At 57.4% G+C, this 19,549-nt stretch overlaps 1 protein-coding gene across 1 annotated transcript in view; it reads left to right on the forward strand.

The window, feature by feature from the left end:
• The first annotated feature begins 154 nt into the window (after positions 1–154).
• LOC142484004 (cullin-7-like) overlaps positions 155–19,549 on the forward strand; it is a 44,267-nt gene continuing 24,872 nt past the window's right edge. The window contains exons 1-2 of the mRNA XM_075583961.1: positions 155–249; positions 3,089–3,260. Coding sequence (XP_075440076.1) covers positions 3,185–3,260 — 76 coding nt within the window. The 5' untranslated portion in view covers positions 155–249; positions 3,089–3,184. The remainder of the gene's footprint in view (positions 250–3,088; positions 3,261–19,549) is intronic.

A 19,549-nucleotide genomic window follows, 5' to 3' on the forward strand; every position in this document is an offset into this window, starting at 1 on the left:
TGGGATCTGCAGAGAGAACACCATCTATTCAGCCTGCAGGAGCTGGATTCAGGGTTACTGTCTGATACAGAGGAGGGAGAGCCGGAGGAGGAGGTGAGGGGGGAGAGGAGAGGGGGGGGGGGGGGAGGGGGGGGAGGTGAGGGGAGAGAGGGGGGGGGGGATCTGCAGAGAGAACACCATCTATTCAGCCTGCAGGAGCTGGATTCAGGGCTACTGTCTGATACAGAGGAGGGAGAGCCGGAGGAGGAGGTGAGGGGGGGAGAGGGGAGGGGAGGGGGAGGTGAGGGGAGGAGAGGGGGGGGGGATCTGCAGAGAGAGAACACCATCTATTCAGCCTGCAGGAGCTGGATTCAGGGTTACTGTCTTATAATGAGTGTTACGCCGATGCTCGCCACAAACCGGGACCGGACCGCGGGGCTGAGGAGGGGTTATATAATCACCGACCTTAGTCCACGCAGACTGATCCGGAGAGTGCGCAGTTCGTAGTCGTACATCGCAGGGTCAGGATTGGAGAAGGCAGCATCGTCGTTAATGAAGCAGGAGTTCGGCAACAGGAAATCAGGAGTGCCCCCGCTTCAGCTTAGGAGCGTGAGCGCGGGGGGTGGCTTCTGCGCGAGGAGCGGCCTCGGCCCATGACGCCGATCTCAGCAGGAGGAGACAGCAGGCTAGCCAAAGTTCACCGCAGGGCAGCGTCGGGGAAGAACCAACGCTTCAGCGCAGAAGTCCAAGGCAGGGCCACTGCAAGAGGATCGCAGCAGGCCGCAGGAAAGGAAGGGTAGCCACTGCTAGGAGGGAATGCAGCAGATACCAGTGCTGGCAACAACGCTTCAGCACAGACGTCCAGGGCAGGCCACTGCAAGGAGATAGTAGCAGGCCAGTGCTGGCATCAACGCTTCAGCACAGACATCCCGGGTAGGCCACTGCAGGAGAATAGCAGCAGGCCGCAGGACAGGAAGGGTAGCCACTGCTAGGAGGGAATGCAGCAGTTACCAGTGCTGGCATCAACACTTCAGCACAGACATCCAGGGTAGGCCACTGCAAGGAGATAGCAGCAGGCCAGTGCTGGCAACAACGCTTCAGCACAGACGTCCAGGACCAGGCCTCTGGATACTCAGGAACTTGGAAGGTAAGAACGCTAGGAGAGAGGCCTGGGGTGGTTTGTGGCAGAGACAGTAACATAGAGGTAGGAATAGTTATGCTCGGCACTGGTTCAGTGCCGACGCCTAGAATATAAAGGGCGTAGATCCAATCACAGGAGGAGGGTGTGTGAGAATTCCTCCAATGAAAAAGCACAGGGCAGAAGCTGCAATGAGAGGCAGCACCTGTGCCATAGATTGCCAGAGGAAGCTTGCAACTGCACAGGTCTGCAAGGCTATAGTCAAAGCCAGTAGTGGATTCCTTACAATGAGGAGGGAGAGCCGGAGGAGGAGGTGAGGGGGGAGAGGAGAGGGGAGGTGAGGAGGGAGAGGGGAGGTGAGGGGAGGAGGTGAGGGGAGAGGGAGGGGGAGGGGAGGTGAGAGGGGGGGGGTTACAGCCTGCTGGAGGAGGGGGTTAGAGAGGATTGAGACAGCATGCTGGGAGGAGGGGGTGAGACCGCCTGCAGGAGGAGGGGGTGAGACCGCCTGCACGAGGAGGGGGTGAGACAGTCTTCAGGAGGAGCTTGTTGCAGGAGGAGGGGACGAGACCGCCTGCAGGAGGAGGGGGTGAGACCGCCTGCAGGAGGAGTGGGCGAGACCGCCTGCAGGAGGAGGGGGTGAGACCGCCTGCAGGAGGAGGGGGTGAGACAGTCTTCAGGAGGAGCTTGTTGCAGGAGGAGGGGACGAGACCGCCTGCAGGAGGAGGGGGTGAGACCGCCTGCAGGAGGAGTGGGCGAGACCGCCTGCAGGAGGAGGGGGTGAGACCGCCTGCAGGAGGAGGGGGTGAGACAGTCTTCAGGAGGAGCTTGTTGCAGGAGGAGGGGACGAGACCGCCTGCAGGAGGAGGGGGTTAGACCGCCTGCAGGAGGAGGGGGTTAGACCGCCTGCAGGAGGAGGGGGTGAGACTGCCTGCAGGAGGAAGGGGTGAGACCGCCTGCAGGAGGAGGGGGTGAGACCGCCTGCAGGAGGAGGGGGTGAGATCGCCTGCAGGAGGAGGGGGTGAGACAGTCTGCAGGAGGAGCTTGTGGCAGGAGGAGGGGACGAGACCGCCTGCAGGAGGAGGGGGTGAGACCGCCTGCAGGAGGAGGGGGTGAGACCGCCTGCAGGAGGAGGGGGTGAGACCGCCTGCAGGAGGAAGGGGTGAGACCGCCTGCAGGAGGAGGGGGTGAGACCGCCTGCAGGAGGAGGGGGTGAGATCGCCTGCAGGAGGAAGGGGTGAGACCGCCTGCAGGAGGAGGGGGTGAGACAGTCTTCAGGAGGAGCTTGTTGCAGGACGAGGTGACGAGACCGCCTGCAGGAGGAGGGGGTGAGATCGCATGCAGGAGGAGGGGGTGAGACCGCCTGCAGAAGGAGGGGGTGAGACCGCCTGCAGGAGGAGGTGGTGAGACCGCCTGCAGGAGGAGGGGGTGAGACCGCCTGCAGGAGGAGGGGACGAGACCGCCTGCAGGAGGAGGGGGTGAGACCGCCTGCAGGAGGAAGGGGTGAGACAGTCTGCAGGAGGAGCTTGTTGCAGGACTATTTCTCTCCCCTCCTCTCTCTCTCTCTGTCATTCTCTGAGGACTCTTCTCTCCTCTGTCTCTAGGTCATTCTCTGAGGACTCTTCTCTCCTCTGTCTCTAGGTCATTCTCTGAGGACTCTTCTCTCCTCTGTCTCTAGGTCATTCTCTGAGGACTCTTCTCTCCTCTGTCTCTAGGTCATTCTCTGAGGACTCTTCTCTCCTCTGTCTCTAGGTCATTCTCTGAGGACTCTTCTCTCCTCTGTCTCTAGGTCATTCTCTGAGGACTCTTCTCTCCTCTGTCTCTAGGTCATTCTCTGAGGACTCTTCTCTCCTCTGTCTCTAGGTCATTCTCTGAGGACTCTTCTCTCCTCTGTCTCTAGGTCATTCTCTGAGGACTCTTCTCTCCTCTGTCTCTAGGTCATTCTCTGAGGACTCTTCTCTCCTCTGTCTCTAGGTCACACAAGATGTCTCTCCTCCCCGCGTTGAGGTTTCAGAGGTGCAGGTTTCTGTCCTGTCCCCTCAATGCTGGCCCATCTCCCCTCTCTGCTACATGGAGGATCACAGCAAACATTTCCCAGAATCCCTCAGCGGCTCCCTGCAGCGATTCACGGACTTCTACACAAAGCGTAAGGATGTGTGTGTGCCGCGCGTGCGTATAAACATGTAAGAGACCATTTGTAGCCATAAGCTTAAGATTAATGTCTTGTAATAATACGTTATCCTGCAGGGAGATTTTTACATTCAAGAAGCAAACCGAATTGCGTGAAACGTCAGATGAATATTACAGGAAATATTTAGCTACGCACATTTTTGATTTGCATGATCAATATATCGCCGATGACGCGAAACCAGAATAGAACATATTTTGTGTACTGTACTCGCCCAAAGGATCACAAAGGATCACCAAACACCAATTTATTTTCCCACCAACCGAGAAATAGGTTTGCAAAGGACGGAGCCACGGCAGTTCCTGCCGCCTGTAAGTAAAATGTGGGGTTAAAAAGAAAATAATTAGGTGTCAGAAGAAATGTAACAAACGCAGGGTACACCCGTTACCCTCATATACATCATTCTCATCTTCCAAAATCTGGTCCTGCCTGGAAGCCATCGCTGTGTGAGATATGTACGCTCAATGTCACCTCCTTACTCATGTGTATAATATATCCCATGGGTCACGGACATAGGATGTCACACTTTCTACAAAGGGACGGATCTCTTGGTCAGTTAAAATACAAACCGTCCGGCCCAGTGAGCCGTTACCTGATACGATTTCACGCCTTGGGGGCTTGACTTGATTTTTAGGCAGTAGGTTAAAATGTTGGAATTTTTGGTTTGTGTTTCTTAAGGAATGAGTATTCCCGATTTGTGATATTGCCTTTCTTGGCATTTAATAATAAAGAATCGTGTGTGTGTGTGTGTGTGACACAGATTGTGTGTGTGTGTGTGTGTGTGTGTGTGTGCGTGTGCGTGTGTGTGTAAAATACGTTACCATCCAAGGACTGAGACAGTAGGAAGATGACAAAAGGTGATATTAGCTTAAACAGCATCACACATAACCGACGTTTCAACCCCACAGAGAGGCCTTTTTCAGGGGATGTGCATATATATATACAGCTCAACCCCATTATAACGCGATCCGTTACAACGCGAATCCGCTTATAACGCGATGTAAGCGTGGCTCCCAATTTTCGTATTTATGAATACAGGCATACCCCGCATTAACATACGCAATGGGGCCGGAGCATGTATGTAAAGCGAAAATGTACTTAAAGTGAAGCACTACCTTTTTCCCACTTATCGATGCATGTACTGTACTGATAAATACAAAAAAGACACAGCGCCCAACGCTCATAGTGCATTAAAAATTATATTCACATAAACAATAAATGGGTGAGTATTGTGCGTACATCAAATGCAGTAACAACAAGCAGTTTCGGGATATGTTACCCAACGCCTCTGGAGACCGGAATAGGTGTCCTCACAGGGGTAGAAACGCTGATAACTCTGGTGCAGGGTCCTAGTGGGGTAGATGCACAACCTCTGCTGGTCCTTGCTCCCCAGAGCACGAGTAGAACGGGAGCTGCTGGCCCATGCAGTGCTTTGGCAAAGCGAAACTAAGCATGAGCTGGGCGCTGGCACTCTCCTCCGTGTGGAACACTTCCTGGTTGATGACGTCACCACGGGGAGTCGCCGATTTCGGCGCCGTTCAAACTCAGTCAGCTCGCGCAGTAGGGTGCTAGTAGAAAGGTAGAGCACTTGTCCAGAATGTCCTACGCGTTTCGAAACCAACAGGTTTCTTCATCAGGGACTAAAATCGAGTGGTTTCAGGTAAATCCTAAATACCCCGCAATCGTGCCTCATTGGCTGAGCCGTCTACTCTCTTATCCAATAGGAGAGCGGCAGGGGCGGAGTTAAAGTCCCGAAAGGCAAGCGTCACTGGTAGTCATAAACATAAGAAAAAAACCTCAATAAACTTTATTAACAACAACAATGATTACTAGGACGCGATTGATGATACTAAAACAAAGAGCAAAGTGTTAAAAACATGGCAAAAAGCACAATAACAGGTTGTATCAGTTGCCCTATGGACCTGGATGACTAATAGAGAATTGTGTTATATAAAAGAAGCTTGAAAATTGTTCAGAGCAGACTATATCTAAAAAGCAGCAGACTAAAAAATCTTAAAACTGATTAGAAATTACAATAAAAATATTTCATAAAAGGACATAGAACCGCAAATATATAATTCCGTTAAAATACTGGAAATAGTTAAAAAGAGTTAAATGTGATTAAAAGATCAGTACAGAGACCAGATATCTATATCTTCATTTAAACCCCCTGGATACAAGGTGTTTAATTTGTGTAACCAGAAGGTTTCCTGCCTAGATAGTTCCTTAACCCTATCCCCCCCTCTCCTATTTTTTGGTATATGCTTAATGCCTTTAAATAGGAGGGTTGAGGGATCACTATTGTGACATAGTGCATAATGTTTTGAAAGGCTATGTTTCATAAACCCTAGTTTAATGTTGCGCAGATGTTCTAAAATGCGTACTTTTAAAGCACGTTTAGTGCGCCCCACATAAAAAAGGCCACACGGACACTCTAATAAATAAACTACATGGTCAGTATTACAAAGGATAAAATCATTAATATTAATTAGTTCACCATTTGGACATTTAAAAGTTTTTTTGTCGGGATGCAAATGCTTGCAAACTGAGCACACAGTCTGTAAAACTGTCAGGAGCAGCTGTGGGAGGATAATACAGCCACACAATATAGCATAGGTGTATGTGGGCGGTGAGTAGCATTGACACTAGCATTCTGGTCTAGCGTAGACTCCAAGTCCTTCATGGATAAGGGCAAATCTCTTAGCTGCCTTTGCTCATTCTTCCTATCAGCGCAAGCCATTGGTGGCGCTTAGTCACAAGACTACGGTTTTTATTATTACCCCCCCCCCTTTTTCTTTTTAACTGTCTGATCTCGTTGTTAGTTAGTTTTTTATATTTTAATTCTATGAATTAGCTCTAGTACAGGTCCAACTTAATCATCATACATTTGAACGTATTTAGTTATATATAGATGTAACTGGTTTATTAGTAAGCCAGTGTCCTATACTTGGACTGTTCATTGTTATTATATTATCATCATCATTTGCATTTTATAACTTTTACATATCAACTACCTTCCATGTAATCACATAGGGTAATATATATATTTTTAACTGTCATTATTGACAATCTTTATATGGTTCAATATTATATGGAAAATGTGGATTATGCATTTTAATTGCATTGTTTATATGAGGATGTTTTTTCCCTTGCTGTTGAACCTTTTTCACGACATGATGGGCAGCTGCTACTTTTATCGCAGCTAGATTCAATTTACTTTGATTGCTGAATAGGGTATATATGGTCATAGCAGTCAGTAGCCCATCATTCCTTGAAGTCACTTGTGTGACGAAACGCGTCGAAACTCGTGACGCACTGACGTCACTACGCTGATAGGGAGCTGTTTGGACGTTGCTAGCCTGTTTTTTACACGAGGTGGTTGGAGCAGTGGAAACTTCCGGGTGGAGCAGAGCTGAGTGAGGCGCTCCTGACAGGCTGCTGGGGCTTTGTTCCTGCACCAGATACAGAGTGTGGAGCAGAGCTGAGTGAGGCGCTCCTGACAGGCTGCTGGGGCTTTGTTCCTGCACCAGATACACGGAGTGTGGAGCAGAGCTGAGTGAGGCGCTCCTGACAGGCTGCTGGGGCCGTGTTCCTGCACCAGATACAGAGTGTGGAGCAGAGCTGAGTGACGCGCTCCTGACAGGCTGCTGGGGCTGTGTTCCTGCACCAGATACACACAGTGTGGAGCAGAGCTGAGTGACGTGCTCCTGACAGGCTGCTGGGGCTGTGTTCCTGCACCAGATACACAGAGTGTGGAGCAGAGCTGAGTGACGGGCTCCTGACAGGCTGCTGGGGCAGTGTTTCTGCACCAGATACACGGAGTGTGCAGCAGAGCTGAGTGAGGCGCTCCTGACAGGCTGCTGGGGCCGTGTTCCTGCACCAGATACACGGAGTGTGGAGCAGAGCTGAGTGAGGCGCTCCTGACAGGCTGCTGGGGCTGTGTTCCTGCACCAGATACACAGAGTGTGGAGCAGAGCTGAGTGAGGCGCTCCTGACAGGCTGCTGGGGCTGTGTTCCTGCACCAGATACACACAGTGTGGAGCAGAGCTGAGTGACGTGCTCCTGACAGGCTGCTGGGGCCGTGTTCCTGCACCAGATACAGAGTGTGGAGCAGAGCTGAGTGAGGCGCTCCTGACAGGCTGCTGGGGCTGTGTTCCTGCACCAGATACAGAGTGTGGAGCAGAGCTGAGTGAGGCGCTGCTGACAGGCTGCTGGGGCTGTGTTCCAGTATTAGATACACAGAGTGTGGAGCAGAGCTGAGTGACGCGCTCCTGACAGGCTGCTGGGGCAGTGTTCCTGCACCAGATACACGGAGTGTGGAGCAGAGCTGAGTGAGGCGCTCCTGACAGGCTGCTGGGGCTGTGTTCTTGCACCAGATACACAGAGTGTGGAGCAGAGCTGAGTGAGGCGCTCCTGACAGGCTGCTGGGGCCGTGTTCCTGCACCAGATACACAGAGTGTGGAGCAGAGCTGAGTGAGGCGCTCCTGACAGGCTGCTGGGGCTTTGTTCCTGCACCAGATACACGGAGTGTGGAGCAGAGCTGAGTGAGGCGCTCCTGACAGGCTGCTGGGGCTGTGTTCCTGCACCAGATACACGGAGTGTGGAGCAGAGCTGAGTGACGCGCTGCTGACAGGCTGCTGGGGCCGTGTTCCTGCACCAGATACACGGAGTGTGGAGCAGAGCTGAGTGAGGCGCTCCTGACAGGCTGCTGGGGCTGTGTTCCTGCACCAGATACACACAGTGTGGAGCAGAGCTGAGTGAGGCGCTCCTGACAGGCTGCTGGGGCTGTGTTCCTGCACCAGATACACGGAGTGTGGAGCAGAGCTGAATGAGGCGCTCCTGACAGGCTGCTGGGGCCGTGTTCCTGCACCAGATACACAGAGTGTGGAGCAGAGCTGAGTGAGGCGCTCCTGACAGGCTGCTGGGGCCGTGTTCCTGCACCAGATACACAGTGTGGAGCAGAGCTGAATGAGGCGCTGCTGACAGGCTGCTGGGGCCGTGTTCCTGCACCAGATACACAGAGTGTGGAGCAGAGCTGAGTGAGGCGCTCCTGACAGGCTGCTGGGGCTGTGTTCCTGCACCAGATACAGAGTGTGGAGCAGAGCTGAGTGAGGCGCTCCTGACAGGCTGCTGGGGCAGTGTTCCTGCACCAGATACACGGAGTGTGGAGCAGAGCTGAGTGAGGCGCTCCTGACAGGCTGCTGGGGCTGTGTTCCTGCACCAGATACACGGAGTGTGGAGCAGAGCTGAGTGAGGCGCTCCTGACAGGCTGCTGGGGCTGTGTTCCTGCACCAGATACACGGAGTGTGGAGCAGAGCTGAGTGAGGCGCTCCTGACAGGCTGCTGGGGCTGTGTTCCTGCACCAGATACAGAGTGTGGAGCAGAGCTGAGTGAGGCGCTCCTGACAGGCTGCTGGGGCTGTGTTCCTGCACCAGATACACAGAGTGTGGAGCAGAGCTGAGTGAGGCGCTCCTGACAGGCTGCTGGGGCTGTGTTCCTGCACCAGATACACGGAGTGTGGAGCAGAGCTGAGTGAGGCGCTCCTGACAGGCTGCTGGGGCTGTGTTCCTGCACCAGATACACAGAGTGTGGAGCAGAGCTGAGTGAGGCGCTCCTGACAGGCTGCTGGGGCAGTGTTCCTGCACCAGATACATGGAGTGTGGAGCAGAGCTGAGTGAGGCGCTCCTGACAGGCTGCTGGGGCTTTGTTCCTGCACCAGATACACGGAGTGTGGAGCAGAGCTGAGTGAGGCGCTCCTGACAGGCTGCTGGGGCTTTGTTCCTGCACCAGATACACGGAGTGTGGAGCAGAGCTGAGTGAGGCGCTCCTGACAGGCTGCTGGGGCTTTGTTCCTGCACCAGATACACGGAGTGTGGAGCAGAGCTGAGTGAGGCGCTCCTGACAGGCTGCTGGGGCAGTGTTCCTGCACCAGATACAGAGTGTGGAGCAGAGCTGAGTGACGCGCTCCTGACAGGCTGCTGGGGCTGTGTTCTTGCACCAGATACACAGAGTGTGGAGCAGAGCTGAGTGAGGCGCTCCTGACAGGCTGCTGGGGCAGTGTTCTTGCACCAGATACACAGAGTGTGGAGCAGAGCTGAGTGAGGCGCTCCTGACAGGCTGCTGGGGCAGTGTTCTTGCACCAGATACACGGAGTGTGGAGCAGAGCTGAGTGACGCGCTCCTGACAGGCTGCTGGGGCAGTGTTCCTACTCCAGATACAGAGTGTGGAGCAGAGCTGAGTGAGGCGCTCCTGACAGGCTGCTGGGGCTGTGTTCCTGCACCAGATACACAGAGTGTGGAGCAGAGCTGAGTGAGGCGCTCCTGACAGGCTGCTGGGGCTGTGTTCCTGCACCAGATACACACAGTGTGGAGCAGAGCTGAGTGAGGTGCTCCTGACAGGCTGCTGGGGCTGTGTTCCTGCACCAGATACACGGCGTGTGGAGCAGAGCTGAGTGACGCGCTCCTGACAGGCTGCTGGGGCTGTGTTCCTGCACCAGATACACAGAGTGTGGAGCAGAGCTGAGTGAGGCGCTCCTGACAGGCTGCTGGGGCTGTGTTCCTGCACCAGATACACAGAGTGTGGAGCAGAGCTGAGTGAGGCGCTCCTGACAGGCTGCTGGGGCAGTGTTCCTGCACCAGATACACACAGTGTGGAGCAGAGCTGAGTGACGCGCTCCTGACAGGCTGCTGGGGCAGTGTTCCTGCACCAGATACACGGAGTGTGGAGCAGAGCTGAGTGAGGCGCTCCTGACAGGCTGCTGGGGCTGTGTTCCTGCACCAGATACACGGAGTGTGGAGCAGAGCTGAGTGAGGCGCTCCTGACAGGCTGCTGGGGCCGTGTTCCTGGACCAGATACACGGAGTGTGGAGCAGAGCTGAGTGAGGCGCTCCTGACAGGCTGCTGGGGCTGTGTTCCTGGACCAGATACACGGAGTGTGGAGCAGAGCTGAGTGAGGCGCTCCTGACAGGCTGCTGGGGCTGTGTTCCTGGACCAGATACACGGAGTGTGGAGCAGAGCTGAGTGACGCGCTCCTGACAGGCTGCTGGGGCTGTGTTCCTGCACCAGATACACACAGTGTGGAGCAGAGCTGAGTGAGGCGCTCCTGACAGGCTGCTGGGGCAGTGTTCCTGCACCAGATACACACAGTGTGGAGCAGAGCTGAGTGACGCGCTCCTGACAGGCTGCTGGGGCCGTGTTCCTGCACCAGATACACGGAGTGTGGAGCAGAGCTGAGTGAGGCGCTCCTGACAGGCTGCTGGGGCTGTGTTCCTGGACCAGATACACGGAGTGTGGAGCAGAGCTGAGTGACGCGCTCCTGACAGGCTGCTGGGGCTGTGTTCCTGCACCAGATACACACAGTGTGGAGCAGAGCTGAGTGAGGCGCTCCTGACAGGCTGCTGGGGCAGTGTTCCTGCACCAGATACACACAGTGTGGAGCAGAGCTGAGTGACGCGCTCCTGACAGGCTGCTGGGGCCGTGTTCCTGCACCAGATACACGGAGTGTGGAGCAGAGCTGAGTGACGCGCTCCTGACAGGCTGCTGGGGCTGTGTTCCTGCACCAGATACACAGTGTGGAGCAGAGCTGAGTGACGCGCTCCTGACAGGCTGCTGGGGCTGTGTTCCTGCACCAGATACACACAGTGTGGAGCAGAGCTGAGTGACGCGCTCCTGACAGGCTGCTGGGGCTGTGTTCCTGCACCAGATACACGGAGTGTGGAGCAGAGCTGAGTGAGGCGCTCCTGACAGGCTGCTGGGGCAGTGTTCTTGCACCAGATACAGAGTGTGGAGCAGAGCTGAGTGAGGTGCTCCTGACAGGCTGCTGGGGCCGTGTTCCTGCACCAGATACACGGAGTGTGGAGCAGAGCTGAGTGAGGCGCTCCTGACAGGCTTCTGGGGCTGTGTTCCTGCACCAGATACACGGAGTGTGGAGCAGAGCTGAGTGAGGCGCTCCTGACAGGCTGCTGGGGCTGTGTTCCTGCACCAGATACACAGAGTGTGGAGCAGAGCTGAGTGACGCGCTCCTGACAGGCTGCTGGGGCCGTGTTCCTGCACCAGATTCACAGTGTGGAGCAGAGCTGAGTGAGGCGCTCCTGACAGGCTGCTGGGGCTGTGTTCCTGCACCAGATACACAGAGTGTGGAGCAGAGCTGAGTGACGCGCTCCTGACAGGCTGCTGGGGCCGTGTTCCTGCACCAGATACACAGAGTGTGGAGCAGAGCTGAGTGAGGCGCTCCTGACAGGCTGCTGGGGCAGTGTTCCTGCACCAGATACACAGAGTGTGGAGCAGAGCTGAGTGAGGCGCTCCTGACAGGCTGCTGGGGCTGTGTTCCTGCACCAGATACACGGAGTGTGGAGCAGAGCTGAGTGAGGCGCTCCTGACAGGCTGCTGGGGCCGTGTTCCTGCACCAGATACAGAGTGTGGAGCAGAGCTGAGTGAGGCGCTCCTGACAGGCTGCTGGGGCAGTGTTCCTGCACCAGATACACAGTGTGGAGCAGAGCTGAGTGACGCGCTCCTGACAGGCTGCTGGGGCTGTGTTCCTGCACCAGATACACAGAGTGTGGAGCAGAGCTGAGTGAGGCGCTCCTGACAGGCTGCTGGGGCCGTGTTCCTGCACCAGATACAGAGTGTGGAGCAGAGCTGAGTGAGGCGCTCCTGACAGGCTGCTGGGGCTGTGTTCCTGCACCAGATACACAGAGTGTGGAGCAGAGCTGAGTGACGCGCTCCTGACAGGCTGCTGGGGCTTTGTTCCTGCACCAGATACACAGAGTGTGGAGCAGAGCTGAGTGACGCGCTCCTGACAGGCTGCTGGGGCTGTGTTCCTGCACCAGATACACGGAGTGTGGAGCAGAGCTGAGTGAGGCGCTCCTGACAGGCTGCTGGGGCTGTGTTCCTGCACCAGATACACACAGTGTGGAGCAGAGCTGAGTGAGGCGCTCCTGACAGGCTGCTGGGGCTGTGTTCCTGCACCAGATACACGGCGTGTGGAGCAGAGCTGAGTGAGGCGCTGCTGACAGGCTGCTGGGGCTGTATTCCTGCACCAGATACACGGAGTGTGGAGCAGAGCTGAGTGAGGCGCTCCTGACAGGCTGCTGGGGCTGTGTTCCTGCACCAGATACACAGAGTGTGGAGCAGAGCTGAGTGAGGCGCTCCTGACAGGCTGCTGGGGCAGTGTTCCTGCACCAGATACACGGAGTGTGGAGCAGAGCTGAGTGAGGCGCTCCTGACAGGCTGCTGGGGCTGTGTTCTTGCACCAGATACACGGAGTGTGGAGCAGAGCTGAGTGAGGCGCTCCTGACAGGCTGCTGGGGCTGTGTTCCTGCACCAGATACAGAGTGTGGAGCAGAGCTGAGTGACGCGCTCCTGACAGGCTGCTGGGGCCGTGTTCCTGCACCAGATACACACAGTGTGGAGCAGAGCTGAGTGACGCGCTCCTGACAGGCTGCTGGGGCTGTGTTCCTGCACCAGATACACGGAGTGTGGAGCAGAGCTGAGTGAGGCGCTCCTGACAGGCTGCTGGGGCTGTGTTCCTGCACCAGATACACAGAGTGTGGAGCAGAGCTGAGTGAGGCGCTCCTGACAGGCTGCTGGGGCAGTGTTCCTGCACCAGATACACGGAGTGTGGAGCAGAGCTGAGTGAGGCGCTCCTGACAGGCTGCTGGGGCTGTGTTCCTGCACCAGATACAGAGTGTGGAGCAGAGCTGAGTGACGCGCTCCTGACAGGCTGCTGGGGCCGTGTTCCTGCACCAGATACACACAGTGTGGAGCAGAGCTGAGTGACGCGCTCCTGACAGGCTGCTGGGGCCGTGTTCCTGCACCAGATACACGGAGTGTGGAGCAGAGCTGAGTGAGGCGCTCCTGACAGGCTGCTGTGGCTGTGTTCCTGCACCAGATACAGAGTGTGGAGCAGAGCTGAGTGAGGCGCTCCTGACAGGCTGCTGGGGCCGTGTTCCTGCACCAGATACACGGAGTGTGGAGCAGAGCTGAGTGAGGCGCTCCTGACAGGCTGCTGGGGCTGTGTTCCTGCACCAGATACACAGAGTGTGGAGCAGAGCTGAGTGAGGCGCTCCTGACAGGCTGCTGTGGCTGTGTTCCTGCACCAGATACACAGAGTGTGGAGCAGAGCTGAGTGAGGCGCTCCTGACAGGCTGCTGTGGCTGTGTTCCTGCACCAGATACACAGAGTGTGGAGCAGAGCTGAGTGAGGCGCTCCTGACAGGCTGCTGGGGCTTTTTTCCTGCACCAGATACACAGAGTGTGGAGCAGAGCTGAGTGAGGCGCTCCTGACAGGCTGCTGGGGCTGTGTTCCTGCACCAGATACACAGAGTGTGGAGCAGAGCTGAGTGAGGCGCTCCTGACAGGCTGCTGTGGCTGTGTTCCTGCACCAGATACACAGAGTGTGGAGCAGAGCTGAGTGAGGCGCTCCTGACAGGCTGCTGGGGCTGTGTTCCTGCACCAGATACACAGAGTGTGGAGCAGAGCTGAATGAGGCGCTGCTGACAGGCTGCTGGGGCCGTGTTCCTGCACCAGATACACACAGTGTGGAGCAGAGCTGAGTGACGCGCTCCTGACAGGCTGCTGGGGCCGTGTTCCTGCACCAGATACACGGAGTGTGGAGCAGAGCTGAGTGACGCGCTCCTGACAGGCTGCTGGGGCTGTGTTCCTGCACCAGATACACGGAGTGTGGAGCAGAGCTGAGTGAGGCGCTCCTGACAGGCTGCTGGGGCAGTGTTCCTGCACCAGATACACAGTGTGGAGCAGAGCTGAGTGAGGCGCTCCTGACAGGCTGCTGGGGCCGTGTTCCTGCACCAGATACACAGTGTGGAGCAGAGCTGAGTGAGGCGCTCCTGACAGGCTGCTGGGGCTGTCTTCCTGCACCAGATACACAGTGTGGAGCAGAGCTGAGTGAGGCGCTCCTGACAGGCTGCTGGGGCTGTGTTCCTGCACCAGATACAGAGTGTGGAGCAGAGCTGAGTGAGGCGCTCCTGACAGGCTGCTGGGGCTGTGTTCCTGCACCAGATACACAGTGTGGAGCAGAGCTGAGTGAGGCGCTCCTGACAGGCTGCTGGGGCTGTGTTCCTGCACCAGATACACGGAGTGTGGAGCAGAGCTGAGTGACGCGCTCCTGACAGGCTGCTGGGGCTGTGTTCCTGCACCAGATACACAGAGTGTGGAGCAGAGCTGAGTGAGGCGCTCCTGACAGGCTGCTGGGGCCGTGTTCCTGCACCAGATACACGGAGTGTGGAGCAGAGCTGAGTGAGGCGCTCCTGACAGGCTGCTGGGGCTGTGTTCCTGCACCAGATACACAGAGTGTGGAGCAGAGCTGAGTGAGGCGCTCCTGACAGGCTGCTGGGGCTGTGTTCCTGCACCAGATACACAGTGTGGAGCAGAGCTGAGTGAGGCGCTCCTGACAGGCTGCTGGGGCAGTGTTCCTGCACCAGATACACAGTGTGGAGCAGAGCTGAGTGACGCGCTCCTGACAGGCTGCTGGGGCTGTGTTCCTGCACCAGATACACGGAGTGTGCAGCAGAGCTGAGTGAGGCGCTCCTGACAGGCTGCTGGGGCTGTGTTCCTGCACCAGATACACGGAGTGTGGAGCAGAGCTGAGTGACGCGCTCCTGACAGGCTGCTGGGGCTGTGTTCCTGCACCAGATACACAGAGTGTGGAGCAGAGCTGAGTGAGGCGCTCCTGACAGGCTGCTGGGGCAGTGTTCTTGCACCAGATACACGGAGTGTGGAGCAGAGCTGAGTGAGGCGCTCCTGACAGGCTGCTGGGGCAGTGTTCCTGCACCAGATACACGGAGTGTGGAGCAGAGCTGAGTGACGCACTCCTGACAGGCTGCTGGGGCTGTGTTCCTGCACCAGATACAGAGTGTGGAGCAGAGCTGAGTAAGGCGCTCCTGACAGGCTGCTGGGGCAGTGTTCCTGCACCAGATACACGGAGTGTGGAGCAGAGCTGAGTGAGGCGCTCCTGACAGGCTGCTGGGGCCGTGTTCCTGCACCAGATACACGGAGTGTGGAGCAGAGCTGAGTGACGCGCTCCTGACAGGCTGCTGGGGCTGTGTTCCTGCACCAGATACACGGAGTGTGGAGCAGAGCTGAGTGACGCGCTCCTGACAGGCTGCTGGGGCTGTGTTCCTGCACCAGATACACGGAGTGTGGAGCAGAGCTGAGTGAGGCGCTCCTGACAGGCTGCTGGGGCAGTGTTCCTGCACCAGATACAGAGTGTGGAGCAGAGCTGAGTGACGTGCTCCTGACAGGCTGCTGGGGCAGTGTTCCTGCACCAGATACAGAGTGTGGAGCAGAGCTGAGTGAGGCGCTCCTGACAGGCTGCTGGGGCTGTGTTCCTGCACCAGATACAGAGTGTGGAGCAGAGCTGAGTGAGGCGCTCCTGACAGGCTGCTGGGGCCGTGTTCCTGCACCAGATACACAGAGTGTGGAGCAGAGCTGAGTGAGGCGCTCCTGACAGGCTGCTGGGGCTGTGTTCCTGCACCAGATACACAGAGTGTGGAGCAGAGCTGAGTGAGGCGCTCCTGACAGGCTGCTGGGGCAGTGTTCCTGCACCAGATACACAGAGTGTGGAGCAGAGCTGAGTGAGGCGCTCCTGACAGGCTGCTGGGGCTGTGTTCCTGCACCAGATACACAGAGTGTGGAGCAGAGCTGAGTGAGGTGCTCCTGACAGGCTGCTGGGGCTGTGTTCCTGCACCAGATACACGGAGTGTGGAGCAGAGCTGAGTGAGGCGCTGCTGACAGGCTGCTGGGGCTGTGTTCCTGCACCAGATACACGGAGTGTGGAGCAGAGCTGAGTGAGGCGCTCCTGACAGGCTGCTGGGGCCGTGTTCCTGCACCAGATACACAGAGTGTGGAGCAGAGCTGAGTGAGGTGCTCCTGACAGGCTGCTGGGGCTGTGTTCCTGCACCAGATACACGGAGTGTGGAGCAGAGCTGAGTGAGGCGCTCCTGACAGGCTGCTGGGGCTGTGTTCCTGCACCAGATACACAGTGTGGAGCAGATCTGAGTGAGGCGCTCCTGACAGGCTGCTGGGGCCGTGTTCCTGTACCAGATACACGGAGTGTGGAGCAGAGCTGAGTGACGCGCTCCTGACAGGCTGCTGGGGCTGTGTTCCTGCACCAGATACACAGAGTGTGGAGCAGAGCTGAGTGAGGTGCTCCTGACAGGCTGCTGGGGCTGTGTTCCTGCACCAGATACACAGAGTGTGGAGCAGAGCTGAGTGAGGCGCTCCTGACAGGCTGCTGGGGCTGTGTTCCTGCACCAGATACACGGAGTGTGCAGCAGAGCTGAGTGACGCGCTCCTGACAGGCTGCTGGGGCTGTGTTCCTGCACCAGATACAGAGTGTGGAGCAGAGCTGAGTGAGGCGCTCCTGACAGGCTGCTGGGGCTGTGTTCCTGCACCAGATACACGGAGTGTGGAGCAGAGCTGAGTGACGCGCTCCTGACAGGCTGCTGGGGCTGTGTTCCTGCACCAGATACAGAGTGTGGAGCAGAGCTGAGTGAGGCGCTCCTGACAGGCTGCTGGGGCCGTGTTCCTGCACCAGATACACAGAGTGTGGAGCAGAGCTGAGTGAGGCGCTCCTGACAGGCTGCTGGGGCCGTGTTCCTGCACCAGATACACGGAGTGTGGAGCAGAGCTGAGTGACGCGCTCCTGACAGGCTGCTGGGGCAGTGTTCCTGCACCAGATACACAGAGTGTGGAGCAGAGCTGAGTGAGGCGCTCCTGACAGGCTGCTGGGGCAGTGTTCCTGCACCAGATACACGGAGTGTGGAGCAGAGCTGAGTGAGGTGCTCCTGACAGGCTGCTGGGGCTGTGTTCCTGCACCAGATACACAGAGTGTGGAGCAGAGCTGAGTGAGGCGCTCCTGACAGGCTGCTGGGGCTGTGTTCCTGCACCAGATACACAGAGTGTGGAGCAGAGCTGAGTGACGCGCTCCTGACAGGCTGCTGGGGCTGTGTTCCTGCACCAGATACACAGAGTGTGGAGCAGAGCTGAGTGAGGTGCTCCTGACAGGCTGCTGGGGCTGTGTTCCTGCACCAGATACACAGAGTGTGGAGCAGAGCTGAGTGAGGCGCTGCTGACAGGCTGCTGGGGCTGTGTTCCTGCACCAGATACACAGAGTGTGGAGCAGAGCTGAGTGAGGCGCTCCTGACAGGCTGCTGGGGCTGTGTTCCTGTACCAGATACACGGAGTGTGGAGCAGAGCTGAGTGAGGCGCTGCTGACAGGCTGCTGGGGCTGTGTTCCTGCACCAGATACACAGTGTGGAGCAGAGCTGAGTGACGCGCTCCTGACAGGCTGCTGGGGCTGTGTTCCTGCACCAGATACACGGAGTGTGGAGCAGAGCTGAGTGAGGCGCTGCTGACAGGCTGCTGGGGCTGTGTTCCTGCACCAGATACACGGAGTGTGGAGCAGAGCTGAGTGAGGCGCTCCTGACAGGCTGCTGGGGCCGTGTTCCTGCACCAGATACACGGAGTGTGGAGCAGAGCTGAGTGAGGTGCTCCTGACAGGCTGCTGGGGCTGTGTTCCTGCACCAGATACACAGAGTGTGGAGCAGAGCTGAGTGAGGCGCTCCTGACAGGCTGCTGGGGCGGTGTTCCTGCACCAGATACACGGAGTGTGGAGCAGAGCTGAGTGAGGCGCTCCTGACAGGCTGCTGGGGCTGTGTTCCTGCACCAGATACACAGAGTGTGGAGCAGAGCTGAGTGAGGCGCTCCTGACAGGCTGCTGGGGCTGTGTTCCTGCACCAGATACACAGAGTGTGGAGCAGAGCTGAGTGAGGCGCTCCTGACAGGCTGCTGGGGCTGTGTTCCTGTACCAGATACACGGAGTGTGGAGCAGAGCTGAGTGAGGCGCTGCTGACAGGCTGCTGGGGCTGTGTTCCTGCACCAGATACACAGAGTGTGGAGCAGAGCTGAGTGACGCGCTCCAGACAGGCTGCTGGGGCCGTGTTCCTGCACCAGATACACAGTGTGGAGCAGAGCTGAGTGAGGCGCTCCTGACAGGCTGCTGGGGCAGTGTTCTTGCACCAGATACACGGAGTGTGGAGCAGAGCTGAGTGACGCGCTCCTGACAGGCTGCTGGGGCTGTGTTCCTGCACCAGATACACGAGTGTGGAGCAGAGCTGAGTGAGGCGCTCCTGACAGGCTGCTGGGGCTGTGTTCCTGCACCAGATACACGGAGTGTGGAGCAGAGCTGAGTGAGGCGCTCCTGACAGGCTGCTGGGGCCGTGTTCCTGCACCAGATACACAGAGTGTGGAGCAGATCTGAGTGAGGCGCTCCTGACAGGCTGCTGGGGCTGTGTTCCTGCACCAGATACACGGAGTGTGGAGCAGAGCTGAGTGAGGCGCTCCTGACAGGCTGCTGGGGCCGTGTTCCTGCACCAGATACACAGAGTGTGCAGCAGAGCTGAGTGAGGCGCTCCTGACAGGCTGCTGGGGCCGTGTTCCTGCACCAGATACACAGAGTGTGGAGCAGAGCTGAGTGAGGCGCTCCTGACAGGCTGCTGGGGCAGTGTTCCTGCACCAGATACACGGAGTGTGGAGCAGAGCTGAGTGAGGCGCTCCTGACAGGCTGCTGGGGCTGTGTTCCTGCACCAGATACACAGTGTGGAGCAGATCTGAGTGAGGCGCTCCTGACAGGCTGCTGGGGCTGTGTTCCTGCACCAGATACAGAGTGTGGAGCAGAGCTGAGTGAGGCGCTGCTGACAGGCTGCTGGGGCTGTGTTCCTGCACCAGATACACAGAGTGTGGAGCAGAGCTGAGTGAGGCGCTCCTGACAGGCTGCTGGGGCTGTGTTCCTGCACCAGATACACAGTGTGGAGCAGAGCTGAGTGAGGCGCTCCTGACAGGCTGCTGGGGCTGTGTTCCTGCACCAGATACACAGAGTGTGGAGCAGAGCTGAGTGACGTGCTCCTGACAGGCTGCTGGGGCCGTGTTCCTGCACCAGATACACGGAGTGTGGAGCAGAGCTGAGTGACGCGCTCCTGACAGGCTGCTGGGGCCGTGTTCCTGCACCAGATACACAGTGTGGAGCAGAGCTGAGTGAGGCGCTCCTGACAGGCTGCTGGGGCTGTGTTCCTGCACCAGATACACAGAGTGTGGAGCAGAGCTGAGTGAGGCGCTCCTGACAGGCTGCTGGGGCAGTGTTCCTGTACCAGATACACGGAGTGTGGAGCAGAGCTGAGTGAGGCGCTGCTGACAGGCTGCTGGGGCTGTGTTCCTGCACCAGATACAGAGTGTG

This window comes from Ascaphus truei, unplaced genomic scaffold (assembly GCF_040206685.1).
Source record: "Ascaphus truei isolate aAscTru1 unplaced genomic scaffold, aAscTru1.hap1 HAP1_SCAFFOLD_414, whole genome shotgun sequence".
Classification (NCBI taxonomy): Eukaryota; Metazoa; Chordata; class Amphibia; order Anura; family Ascaphidae; genus Ascaphus; species Ascaphus truei.